Here is a 13,929-nt window from a genome sequence, read left to right on the forward strand (position 1 = left end):
TTAGCTCGGAAAACGACGTGTAACGTGTCCAGACCTCCCTCTTTATATAGATGAAGGGCTACGGCCGATTGAACCCCCACAATCGATCAAATCAAGTCTACTTCTCGTTTTTACCTTATGCATTAGGAGTAGTTCTAGTTTAGCCTTAGTTTAGCCTCCCTCTACCTCAAATCTTCACCTCTCTTTGGCTCTACGTCGACTAGAGGCATCTTGGATGGTCTGTCGATGTCAAGACACACCCTACTATCTCTCCTCCCCGACGGGGTCCCTCCCGGGAGGCGAGATCTAGGTCTGCTGCGAAGAAGACCCTCTGCGCCATCGCAGACCAGGCGCGGACCGTCCGGACATACGTAGAGGAGGAGTCGTTCATGCGCCAGGTCGCGGACCGTCCGTACCTCCGTAGAGAGCTCTGCCAGACGGTCCTTCTAGTGTTTGGCGCCCGGGTCGGCGCCAACATATTATATCCCCTTTAAAAGAATTTCATGTTTATATCCCGACGAAGCTATTGCTCTATAGTAAAATGCAGGTGCATGACAGCAGGCTGTAGGCCACTATCTATGCGTACGGTATGCAACAATCCACATACATCGTCTCCATGGTGGTTCCATTTATTGGTATCGCAGTCATGTTTAGTCCCTCTAATCTATAATTTAACCTCCTTTTTGATCAGTTTCTGGATTCATTATTGTTCGCTTGCGCATAAGGTCTGATTGCATATTAGTTATTGCCTTAACTATTTATATCATCTATATGAATGCCATTTTTTTCATTTACAAGCCATTTTTTCATTTACAATTTTATCGTTGTAACTATAAATTTGCCATGGAAGGCAGAAAATTATCTACAATTTTATCGTTTTAGCTGGCCTGGCACGCCATTCAGCGCGTTAGTGTAGAATTTAGATGTTTCCGTCTTCCTCATTTGCTTAGCATCAACGATGTCTTGTTAAATATCTCTGACCATGTCTAGACAAACATTATATCTAGTAATCTAGATACATACCATGTATTTTTTTAAAAAAAACCACGTCGACTTACAATATGAAACCGAGTACTCGACATTATGAGAGAATGGATTAACTCTTATTTTGCATTTTGCACATTTGCTCACTCTTTCTATTGTGCACCTTGGTCATGCATAACGCAATAATACAAGCAACAGTGCCTTTTCACTTTTGATCATGTGACCCGCTGCAAAACAAGCATTCAAACAGCTCAGTTTTTAGCTGAGTTCCCATTCAGTTTAGTTCAAGAACTAATCTGCAAAGGCCGGTCATAAACAGAATCCTTCCTGGCACAAAAAGCCACAACTCCAAAGCCATGGCACAAAAAGCAAAATACAAACCAAGCTCCAGTTCCAATACATTACTCTAGCACAAGCTTTCAGCACATTACAAAGTAGGAATCAAGACCACCCAAGCTCCAATCACACTACAATTCATCACCAACAGAACCTTAGTCTTGACGCTTAACAGAATCCATACATAGCAGAACTCCAGTACCTCTGAAACTTCAGACGAGTCCGAAGTTTCAGGCTTTATTATTCAGAAAGCTAAGGTGAAACCATTTAGAAGTTGGTAGATAGTACAATCAACTAGTGATTTTTTTTTGTTTTTTTAGGCAAGGGATGTTGCACTCACCACAAGATCCCAGAAACTAGGAGCCAGAGTTTCCAGGAGAAATAGGTGGGACGAGTGGAACGCTCACGTTGCCTTCAGCCAAGAATGATTTGCCTACCGGGAGCCAAACGGAGGGAGGGACAACCCCTGACCCGGAGCTGGAAACCGCCAGCAGTCACCAGCTCCTAGCGTTTGGCCGTCCGGTAACCCCTCTAGTCATGCTTTCAGGAGGTCGCAGCAGACTTCAGAGGCCGCTGCCCACTTGAAGGGGTTGCCGACGATGACCCCGTGCTCGCCGCCGTCCATGATGCTCGGGAGCCGGGTGAAGAAGGGGTGATCCAAGCCGTGGCAGTGACCCGCGTCTTCATGGTCGTACATGCTTGACACCTCTGAACCCGACAGGCTGGACACGCTGCTCGGGTTGCCCAGGTCTGACTGCTGGATCTCTGAGCTTGGAGACGCCACCTGGCGCATGAGGGGGTTGCTGAACATTGCCTTGCTGCCACCACCAGCATCCTTCCCGCTGGATTCTTTCTTTGTGTTCAGGAAGCGTCCGCCAGAGCCTCGCGGGCGACGCAGTGCATGCTGATGGCGTGACTCATGGAGATATGGCTGCATCATGAAGGCGGTAACATGGATGTAGCGGTAGAAGACAACAGAAGATATGTTGCATGGCATGGTGACGGCGTCATTTAGTCAAAAGGTGACAATTGAGGGTTTCAGTTCATAGTTTGAGATGAGTGAGAGTGATTCATGGAGATATGGCTGCGCCAACAAATGCAGGACTGACAGAAAATATGATGCAGGGCAGGCACGGTCATATAGCATCATTCAGTCATAGGTGACAGTTAAGTAGTTCAATTAATAGTTCTAGATTTGAGATCGTGACTCATAGAGACAGCTGACTAACATAAATGTAACTAAGACAACAGAAGATTTGTTGCAAGGCATGGTGATATAGCTAGCACCAGTAGAAGGTGACAGTTAAGGTGTTCAATTGATAGTTTGAGAAAGTGCAAGGTACCTTCCTGCCTTTGACCAGCCTATTTTCCCTCTCTGCTTTGGCACGGGCACAGCGCCGACGCATGATGGCGTCATATTGCTTAGCGTTCACATAAATTGGTGCTTCTGTTGGCCTATTCAGTGGTATAAGCAGACGACCTCCAGGCTGCATCCACAAACATATGTGCTGGAAGATAAGCAATAAGATCTACTCATAAACAATCTAAAGATTTCCAACTTGAAAAGGGAAGCATCAAATAAAGGTATCTCCTTTCTTATATGTCCTCATTAATTCGAATAAAATCCATGGAAAAGATATTGCTTCAGCATAGCATTTATAAAGAAACCTCACCAGATTATAGCTACATTATATCTGGTAATTTAATGGTAGACATTTATTCACTGGGTTACATAGTATCCCTTTTATTTTTTTCATGGTATAATATCCCTTTCTACATCCTCATTAATTATAATGCATCCATGGAAAAGATATGGCTTCAGCCGTGCATTTATAAAGAAAATCTCGCCAGATTATAGCTATGTTGTATCTGTTCATTTAATGATAGACATTTATTCACTAGGTTACATTGTATCCTTTTTCATGGTAGAATACTATATTAGCTAATCACTTTTATTTATTTATGAAATAGATAGGCACAAAAAGGTAGTTCACTGCTCATTTAAGGTAAAGATGAATTTTATGTTCATTAAACAACTCACATGACATTCAAAACAGTTTGAGAAAGAGAAAGAGAAAGAAAAACTGAAAAGAACTATCACATAAATCGCTGAAAATGTGGAATTGACCACTGAAATAAGTTCTCCTTTTTACATATATGTACTGCCATATTAGTATTCTCATATATATTAGTATACTACCACAGCAACAAAATCAGCCAACAAATTTAACACGTCTGACCCAAAACCAACAGAACATACCGTTGCACCCACTGGATAAGGAGAAAGCAGGCCATAGTGTTGATCAGCATAAGAATTATCAGCGGAAATCTAACACCACAGAAAATCAGTCACCAGTCAAAAGCTGAGAGTGAAGATGCATTTTGAATCGTGAAGACAGGCGAAAGTGCACAGAAATTTTAATCACAAATAGGTTATCTCAAATCATTTGTATAAAAAAAGTAAATGGACAATCATACCATTGATTGACCAAGGCCCAGCTCAAAATGAGCATTGTATATTGCAAATGGTGATTGCAAAGCAATAGTGGCAGAGTGATCAGATCCTTTCTTCCCTTTACCTAAAGCCAAATGCCACAAAACATGAAAGCAATCAGGAATGGTCCTTGTATGCTAAAAGGAAAGTAAAGTACGCATGCACCAACATTCAAGTTTCCATAGCCTAGAATCATCTGTTCAAGCAAAACTAATAGTCCCAATAACTAAGAAAAGGCATCTATGTAGTATCAACAACAACAATTAAATGACAGTACATATGAAAAAACATTATCCCTGAGTCCATGTACTGATAACATTGTAAATTGCGGTGTCTAATTAGAAATACTAGGGGCAGTTTGGATACTACCCAATATGAGTCTCACTAAATTTTGGTGTCAGTGTTATAAAAAAATTGGACAGCGCCAACACGCTAACATTCCAACAAAAAAGCAGTTGTTTGGGTTGTGACCCTGCCAATTTGTTGCCACTGACAAAACATGGGACGGAAACAAGAATGACCTTGCTAAAATTGTTAGTATGGCACATTTGTTTTTTTTTGGGGGGGGGGGGTACCTAAATGAGGTCTTATTTTGAGGATTCAACTGCAATGTTTGGATTGCAACCTTACCATTTACCAACACTCACTAGTATTGTTTGTATGACACACACCATTCTTTTGTGTGGGGGTGGGGGTTGTCAAAGTATAGCTACATGATGTCTTGGTCTGTGGATTCAACTGCAGGAATATTATGATGTAAATTTATTGCAAACCAGATAGACTCTAGGGTTTAAAAACATTTGAAGTTTGTTAAAGCAAATAATCCAGCCAGCAGAAACATGCCACATCAGCCAAGGGTGCTACAAAATATTTGGTATGGTTTGCATAAGAACCAAACCAAATATGTCCAAGTGTAGAAGTATCTTTTACATGTGTGTGTGTGTGTGTCCTTGTTTGGTTGCAGAGCAAACCCATGATTCAGCAGGTTATAGTTATTTCTAGAGTCACACCAGCTCAGAATGAGTTAAGACCCTGTTTGAATGCATCATAGCTAATAGTTAGCTGCTAAAATTAGCTAAAGACATCCAAACGGTCTAGCTAATAGTTCAGGTATTAACCACTTTTAGCAAATTAGCTAATAGTTAGCTAGCTATTTGTTAACCATCTAATTCCACTAGCAGTTTTTAGCCACATAACTATTAGCTCTAGTGCATCCAAACACCCCCTGTGGAGTAAATCTAAAAATGCAGCATACCATGATTATTGGGGAAGAATAGTACATGGCTCTTTTCCCATTCTAGCAACCACCAAGTCAAAATTAGAAACAAGCAGGAAGTATCCACCCATGTACTCGGTCCCATAAATAGATGAAACCGTGAAAACTTTTTGTGTGTGGCATGATGGATGCTACCATGTCCAGGGAGTATCCACCCATGTACTCGGTCCCATAAATAGATGGAACCATGAAAACTGTGTTTGGCATGATGGATGCTACCATACCATGTCCCCCTCTTGCTTGTCCTAGCCTCCCTAGAAAGGCAGTGTGGCCAAGTGCCATGAGAACATGGCATAAAGGCTGGGATGTGGTGTGGATAAGAACATGGCACACTCATACAAAACCTGCTTTCAGTCATGTCAGCTACAGCCTACAGATAACCTTTGTTGAACATGAATGAGCACAGAAGTGTGCCTCATGTGCTTCATGGATTTATGAGCAAAAAAAAACTGGTTGTAAACAATTTTTTTAGCATCTAACCGTCCCTAGCTGTGAGACAAGGAGAGCAAAACAAAAACTGCCAGATTCTTACTCGAAGATCTAAATCACTGCAATCTGAATCTTAATGGTGTGTTCCTCACACACGTCGAGATTAAACTTGCACAATTTTACTTGCAAGCAGACACAGGCAGAAGCGTATCCTGAGTTCCTGACCTTGAGGATCCACGGAGAGGTTGAGGAGCTCAGGGATCCCCCTCTCCGGCAGCGGAGGCGGCTGCTGGGGTGCCAGTACAGGAGCCTTGACCGACGGCACGGGAGGTCCCTGGGGGGCCTGGATGCGGCCGTCCCGGCAGTGGGCCTCCGGCGACAGGGCCAGCGGCTCGCCGCTCAGCATCGGGGCCGGCCCTGCCCACCACGGCAGCGGCGCTCCGCTGGCCGCGGCGGCGGCGTGGCCGAAGCCGAAGCCCTCGTGGCTGCTGCTCCTGAAGCTCATCATCGTGCTGCTGCTGGTGTTGTTGCTGGCGGAAGTGGGGGCGTCTGACGTTGACGAGGGAAGCACCTAACCGAACCACCAGGCACCAGCTGCTACGATAAAGAGCACCAAAATAAAAGAAAAAAATAAATAAAGTGAGGTGAGCATAACAATTATCAAGCACCGTATCAGGTCGTGGCAAGAACAAGATGCAGGACCAATTCTTTAGGTTAATAACCACCAACAGCAGCAAAGAAGCAGAAAGAAGAAGAAAAAGAAGAAAGAAGTGAAACTGTGGGGAAAAAAGGGATTTGGAGGGTGAAAACTGGTTAGCGGAGGCTGGAGCAGCGCGCGAGGATTGCTCAAGGTCGAGGAGGAAAGAGGGAGTCTTGATGAGGAAGGAAGTGAGAAGAAGGGGACTAAAGAACCCCGCATGGGGAAATGCGGAGCAATGAAGGCGCACGCGGCACTGCGGCGGCACATGAGCCAAGAACCGAGGAGACCCCCCAGCTGCCGCGCTTGCTCCAAGAATCGCATAGATCAAAGAAGGGGGGGGGGGGGGGGGGGGGGGGGGGGGGGGGGGGGGAGCGGAATGCGAAGATCTCACCCGCTCGGAATCCAGGCAGCAGCACGGGGTGGAAGCAATCGAGGAACACGGGGCTCCCTACCCTGCGTCAGGAACTCAAGATTCGGCCGGGGTGGCAAAGAGCCCGAGCAGAGCAGAGCAGGAGGGAGGATATGATATGAAGAAGGCGAGAGCATGCGCGCAAACGCATGCACAGCAGGAGCAGGAAGGAAGAAGAGGAGATGCAAGAATCTGGACGGGCGTAGCAAGGCACCAAACGGGAAGGATCCAACTCCAGCACCAACAGGGGGGGATGCAGGCAATAGCACTCACGTTTCACTATCCCAGCAGTAGCAGCGGGCGGGCGGGCGGCGGAACAGGACAAGAAGAACCACAGCCGCAGCGCTGCGACTGCCGACTGAGCAGTGCACTGTGGCAGAGAGAGAGAAAGAGAGAGGGGGCGGGTGGGGTGAGTGGCCAAGACGAGACGCGAGAGGGAGAGAGAGAGAGGGGACGAGACGGGACGGGGGAGGCGCGTATAAAATGGGCGGAAGGGGGAGGGGGAGGCCAGGCGAAGGCAGCGAGCGAGCGAGCGCGCGTCACTGACACCGAGAAAAGGTGGAGACGGGCAGGGCAGCTGGAGCTGGGTGCCTCGGCTGCAAGTTGATGAGCGAGCGAGCATGGTGGATGATCAGACGCACGCAGCAATGGTGTGGGGTGGCAAATAAAGGTGGTGTTTTTTTACTCCCTGAATTTGGCCAAAGTGGATGAGGAGAAGGCGGCGGCGATGGGATGGTGGCGGAGGAGGAGGAGGAAGGAAGGAAAGAAAGGGACTGCATGTCCATGAAGCACAACAATGTACTACGGACTACGGTTAAAGCAGGAGGAGGACTGCACTGCACTGCGCGCCACCACGTGTGTTGTGTTGTGTCATTGTGTGTTGCTTCTGCTTGCTGCACGCTGCGCCATGCCATGCATCGATGCATGCATGCATGATGTACGACGAGAACCATGCCTGCAGGCGCCCCAGAGCTGTTGCTTTGCTACTGGTACGTACCGACTCCCCCTTCCGATCCTCTGGTCAGTGGTCACTCACTCACCCCGCCCAGCCCCAACTGCAGCAGTGGATTGCAGTGCATGCCATGCGTCTCCGTCGCGTTCGAGTGCGACCCACGGACATGCATTCATCAGGACACACGGACATGCACACTTCATCACCGTTGAATGTTGATGCACGCACGTGCACACAACGCGGCGCTACCACTTCTTGCTGGCCTGCTCAGCTGTGTGTGCTGTATTCTGTTCTGCGTACTACACCAGTCAGCTGTTGCATGCAACCACCACCAAGCCGCAAGCAGGGGCGGTCCCATATGGAAGCAATGTTATTTAATTGAATACCCATTGATTTTTTGCAACAAAATTTTTATATATATACACATATTATGTTTATGCACTAAAATATTGTAAAAACATAAAATATCAGTGTTTTACAGCTATTTGGTCTAAACTTCGCTTTTTGGTAGACTTTTTCATTTTCCTACAGTGCAACTAGGGATAACAATTGCACGGTTAGGACACGAGTATATGATTTACAAAATCCATAACTATAAGACAAATTCAATCTATATCCATACCCATATACGTTCGTAGGTATAAATTTATACTCATCAGATACCTATCGGATAACAATTGTAGATATTGTATATCCATACCCATGAAAAATTTACCAATAGATACATTATTAAATTCATACTCATATTTGTGGATAACAAGATATACCACATCTGTGATCGATGGATAATTATCTGTTTCCCCATGAATAACAAATTTAGGCTGTTAAAAAAATTGTGCCCACTAAAATTTCGAATACCTATCCTCTAAATATTGGGCCCGCCCCTGGCCGCAAGGGTTCCTAGTTCCTTCCTACACGCTCGCTCGCTTCATCTTCTTATTGTCCGTATTTTTAACATTTTAGTCCTTTTTGGGTTTTATTTTCACAAATATGTCCTTTTCAATTTCATTTCAAAAAATGAACCCTCACCTCGGCGCCATCACTATTGGCGCCGAGCTACAACGTGTCGGTGCCAATTAGTTTGGCGTGTACAATTAAGAGCTGACACCTACGTGGATCTGATGTGGCAGCACCTCGGCGCCGTGGATCTCGGCGCCATGGATCTCGGCGCTGGCCATAAATTCATAGTACCTACTCGCGAGACCATAAATTCAGCTGGACTAGTCCTGCAAGGATGAGTGTAGATAATTCAGCTCAAACGTGCAATTCGTTATCCATTGACCCAAAAACATTAACTGCTGATCATGGCATAATATGACACCTGAGAAATATGACGTGCATCCCCCGCGACAAGACGCTTGGCGCTCACAAAAACACTTCAACCACTTTGCAGGAGATGTCTCTGTGGCTGACCTGATGTAAATCAAATGCTAAGTTGTAAATTTTAACAGATATAAGATCATCAACTATCCAAGTTACAATTTAGGTCACCAACAACAGAACACAAGGTGTTGCCACGTTAGATCCACGTAGACGTCAACTCTAATATGTACACACCAAACTAATTGGCGCCAACACGTTGTAGCTCGGCGCTAATAGTGATGTCGCCGAGGTGAGGGTCCAATTTTTGAAATGAAACCGAAAAGGACGTATTTGTGAAAATAAAACCCCAAAAGGACTAAAATGCAAAAAAAGACGGTTCTTCTTGCCTTTGCCTTTTGGTGAGCTCTACTAGCAGTACTTTCCTTCTCCACTCGATCTACTAGACTGAAAGGGAAATAGGCTTACATCTTTTCCTAATTGAAATTGGTGGTGGTGCGGTCCTTTTGCTTTGGGCTAATACTTTCTCCCCCTTTGGCATGAATCACCAAAAACGGATACTTGTGAGTGAAATATAAGCCCTTAACTTTCTCCCCCTATGGTAAATAATATATGAGTGAAGATTATACCAAATTTGGAGAGCGGTGTGGAGCGACGACGAAGGATGAATAATTCGATGGAGTGGAGTGGAAGCCTTGTCTTCGCCGAAGACTCCATTTTCCTTTCAATCTATGACTTGGTATGAAATTTACTTGACAAACACATTAGTCATAGCAAAGAAAGAGATGATCAAAGGTATAGATGAGCAATGTGTGCAAAGCATCAATCAAAATTCCTAGAATCAAGAATATTTAGCTCATGCCTAAGTTTGGTAAAAGTTTGCTCATCTAATGGCTCGGTAAAGATATCAGCTAATTGTTCTTTGGTGTTAACATATGCAATCTCGATATCCCCTTTTGTTGGTGATCCCTTAAAAAGTGATACCGAATGGCTATGTGTTTAGTGCGGCTATGCTCAACGGGATTATCCGCCATGCGGATTGCACTCTCATTATCACATAGAAGAGGAACTTTGGTCAATTTGTAACCATAGTCCCTAAGGGTTTGCCTCATCCAAAGCAATTGCGCGCAACAATGGCCTGCGGCAATATACTCGGCTTCGGCAGTAGAAAGAGCTACAGAATTTTGCTTCTTTGAAGCCCAAGACACCAGAGATCTTCCCAAGAACTGGCAAGTCCCCGATGTGCTCTTTCTATTAATTTTACACCCTGCCCAATTGAAAGGGAATTAGGCTTACACCTATTTTCCTAATTGATTTTGGTGGTTGAATTGCCCAACACAAATAATTGGACTAACTAGTTTGCTCTAGTGCATAAGTTATACAGGTGCTAAAGGTTCACACTTAACTAATAAAAAGACCAAGAATTGGGTTCAACAAAAGAACAAAGAGATAACCGAAGGCACCTCTGGTCTGGCGCACCGGACTGTCCGGTGTGCCACCAGACAGTGTCCGGTACACCAGAGGACTCCAAGTCGAATTCGTCACCTTCGGGAAAATCCGGAGGCGCTCCGCTATAATTCACCGGACTGTCCGGTGCTCCAAGGAACGGCGCCTCAGGAACTCGCCAGCTTCGGGAATTCACAACGACTAGTCCGCTATAATTCACCGGACATGTCCGGTGTACACCGGACTGTCCGGTGTGACATCGAAGCAACGAATACTTCAGCGCCAACGGCTACCTGCAGCGCATTAAATGTGCGCCAGCGTGCGCAGAAGTCAGGCACGCCCATGCTGGCGCACCGGACACTCTACAGTACATGTCCGGTGCGCCACCGGACATCCAGGCGGGCCCAGAAGACAGTGCTCCAACGGTCGAATCCCAACGGCTTTGGTGACGTGGCTAGCGCACCGTACTGTCCGGTGCACCATACGACAGTCAGCCCCACCAAACGGCTAGTTTGGTGGTTGGGGCTATAAATACCCCCAACCACCCACCATTCATTGCATCCAAGTTTTCACACTTCCAACCACTTACAAGAGCTCTAGCATTCAATTCTAGACACACTCAAGAGATCAAATCCTCTCCAATTCCACACAACGCCCTAGTGATTAGAGAGAGAGATTTGTTTGTGTTCTTTTGAGCTCTTGCGCTTGGATTGCTTTCTTCTTTCTTGATTCTTTATTGCGATCAAACTTACTTGTAATTGAGGCAAGAGACACCAATATTGTGGTGGTCCTTGTAGGAACTTTGTGTTCCAAGTGATTGAGAAGAGAAAGCTCACTCGGTCCGAGGGACCGTTTGAGAGAGGGAAAGGGTTGAAAGAGACCCGGTCTTTGTGACCACCTCAACGGGGAGTAGGTTTGCAAGAACCGAACCTCGGTAAAACAAATCAGCGTGTCACACCTCTTATTTGCTTGCGATTTGTTTTCCACCCTCTCTCGCGGACTTGATTATATTTCTAACGTTAACCCGGCTTGTAGTTGTGATTATTTTTGAGAATTTCATTTTCGCCCTATTCACCCCCTCTAGGCGACTATCAATTGGTATCAAAGCCCAGTGCTTCATTAGAGCCTAACCGCTCGAAGTGATGTCGGGAGAACTCGCCAAGAGGGAGATGGAGACCGGCGACAAGCCCGCTACAAGCCACGGGTCGACTTCATCGGAAGAGTCCCGCAACAAGAGGAAGGAGAAGAAAAACTCCTCCAACAAAGGGAAGGGGAAGGAGAAGAAATCCTCTTCCCACAAGTCGGATCGGAGAGGCGACAAGCACAAGAGGATGAGGAAAGTGGTCTACTACGAGACCGACTCTTCATCACCATTGACCTCCGACTCCGATGCACCGTCCGTTACTTCTAAGCGCCAAGAGCGCAAGAAGTATAGTAAGATTCCTCTACGCTATCCCCATATTTCAAAACATACTCCTTTGCTCTCCGTTCCATTAGGCAAACCACCGGTTTTTGACGGTGAAGATTATAATATGTGGAGTGACAAAATGAGACATCATCTAACCTCACTCCACACAAGCATATGGAATGTTGTTGAATTTGGTGTACAGGTACCATCCGTAGGGGATGAAGACTACGACTCGGACGAGGTGGCTCAAATTCACCACTTTAACTCCCAAGCCACTACTATACTCCTTGCCTCTCTAAGTCGAGAGGAGTATAATAAGGTGCAAGGGTTAAAACGTGCGAAGGAAATTTGGGACGTACTCAAGACCGCGCACGAAGGAGACGAGGTGACAAAGATCACCAAGCGGGAAACAATCGAGGGGAGCTCGGTCGCTTCATGCTTCACCAAGGGGAGGATCCACAAGCCATGTACAACCGCTTGAAAACCTTGGTGAACCAAGTGCGCAACCTCGGGAGCGAAAAATGGGATGACCATGAGATGGTCAAGGTTATTCTTAGATCCCTCGTATTTCTTAACCCTACACAAGTTCAATTAATTCGAGGTGATCCTAGATATAAGCTAATGTCTCCCGAGGAAGTCATAGGAAAATTTGTGAGCTTTGAGCTAATGATTAAAGGCTCAAAGAAAATCATCGAGCAAGGCTCCTCCTCTACACCCGAAGCACAACCGGTCGCATTCAAGGCGACGGAAGAGAAGAAGGAGGAGTCTACATCAAGTAGACAACCCATTGACGCTTCCAAGCTCGACAACGAGGAGATGGCGCTCATCATCAAGAGCTTCCGCCAAATCCTCAAACAAAGGAGGGGAAAGGACTACAAACCCCGCTCCAAGAAAGTGTGCTACAAATGTGGTAAGCCCGGTCAATTTATTGCAAAATGTCCAATATCTAGTGACAGTGACAGGGGCGACGACAAGAAGGGCAAGAGGAGAGAAAAGAAGAGGTACTACAAGAAGAAGGGCGGTGATGCCCATGTTTGCCGGGAGTGGGACTCCGACGAGAGCTCCACCGACGAGGACGCCGCCAACATCGCCGTCACCAAGGGACTTCTCTTCCCCACCGTCGGCCACAAGTGCCTCATGGCAAAGGACGGCAAAAGGAAGAAGGTTAAATCAAAATCCTCCACTAAATATGAATCTTCTAGTGATGATAATGCTAGTGATGAGGAAGATAATTTGCGTACCCTTTTTGCCAACCTTAACATGGAACAAAAAGAAAAACTAAATGAGCTAATTAGTGCCATCCATGAAAAGGATTATCTCTTGGACTCCCAAGAGGACTTCCTAATCAAGGAAAATAAAAAGCATGTTAAGGTTAAGAATGCTTATGCTCTAGAGGTAGAAAAATATGAAAAATTATCTAATGAGCTAAGCACATGCCATGACACTATTGCCAACCTTAGAAATGAAAATGCCAAATTAATTGCTAAGGTTGATTCTCATGTTTGTAATGTTTCAACTTTCAATTCTAGAGATGATAATGTTGATTTACTTGCTAGGATTGATGAGTTGAATATTTCTCTTGCTAGCCTTAGGATTGAAATGAGGAATTGCTTGCTAAGGCTAAAGATTTTGATGTTTGCAATGTTACTATTTCTAACCTTAGAAGTGAAAACGATATATTACATGCTAAGGTTGTAGAATTAAAATCTTGCAAACCCTCTACATCTATCGTTGAGCATGTATCTATTTGTACTAGATGTAGAGATGTTGATATTAATGCTATTCATGATCACATGTCTTTAATTAAACAACAAAATGATCATATAGCAAAATTAGATGCTAAAATTGCCGAGCATAACTTAGAGAATGAAAAATTTAAATTTGCTCGTAGTATGCTTTATAATGGGAGACGCCCTGGCATCAAGGATGGCATTGGCTTCCAAAGGGGAGACAATGTCAAACTTAGTGCCCCTCCTAAAAGATTGTCTAATTTTGTTAAGGGCAAGGCTCCCATGCCTCAGGATAACGAGGGTTACATTTTGTACCCTGCCGGTTATCCTGAGAGCAAGATAAGGAGAATTCACTCTAGGAAGTCTCACTCTGGCCCAAATCATGCTTTTATGTATAAGGGTGAGACATCTAGTTCTAGGCAACTAACCCGTGCTAAGTTGCCTAAGAAGAGAACTCCTAATGCAT

At 45.3% G+C, this 13,929-nt stretch overlaps 1 protein-coding gene across 4 annotated transcripts; it reads right to left on the minus strand.

Moving 5' to 3' along the window:
- Nucleotides 1-1,204: 1,204 nt before the first annotated feature.
- Nucleotides 1,205-7,092, minus strand: LOC100191652 (uncharacterized). 4 transcript variants are annotated; one of them, XM_020549421.2, is made up of 6 exons: nt 6,881-7,082; nt 5,724-6,095; nt 3,778-3,878; nt 3,560-3,628; nt 2,643-2,786; nt 1,205-2,230 (listed from the first exon to the last, which is right to left on the minus strand). In XM_020549421.2, exons 2-6 carry the CDS (start codon nt 6,004-6,006, stop codon nt 1,835-1,837), a joined length of 993 nt encoding a protein of 330 aa, XP_020405010.1. In that variant the 5' UTR covers nt 6,007-6,095; nt 6,881-7,082; the 3' UTR covers nt 1,205-1,834.
- Between the last annotated feature and the right edge of the window lie 6,837 nt (nt 7,093-13,929).

The sequence above is a fragment of the Zea mays genome, chromosome 1 (genome assembly GCF_902167145.1).
Source record: "Zea mays cultivar B73 chromosome 1, Zm-B73-REFERENCE-NAM-5.0, whole genome shotgun sequence".
In the NCBI taxonomy this organism is placed as follows: domain Eukaryota; kingdom Viridiplantae; phylum Streptophyta; class Magnoliopsida; order Poales; family Poaceae; genus Zea; species Zea mays.

Excerpts from the sequence above, each read along its gene's own strand:
- LOC100191652 (XM_020549421.2), bottom strand. The coding sequence starts at position 6,006 with ATGATGAGCTTCAGGAGCAGCAGCCACGAGGGCTTCGGCTTCGGCCAC. Across the intron at positions 2,787-3,559 it reads CTTATCCAGTGGGTGCAACG|CCTGGAGGTCGTCTGCTTAT; the intron begins GTATGTTCTGTT and ends TTGTGGATGCAG. Across the intron at positions 2,231-2,642 it reads GGCTGGTCAAAGGCAGGAAG|CCATATCTCCATGAGTCACG; the intron begins GTACCTTGCACT and ends TTCATGATGCAG.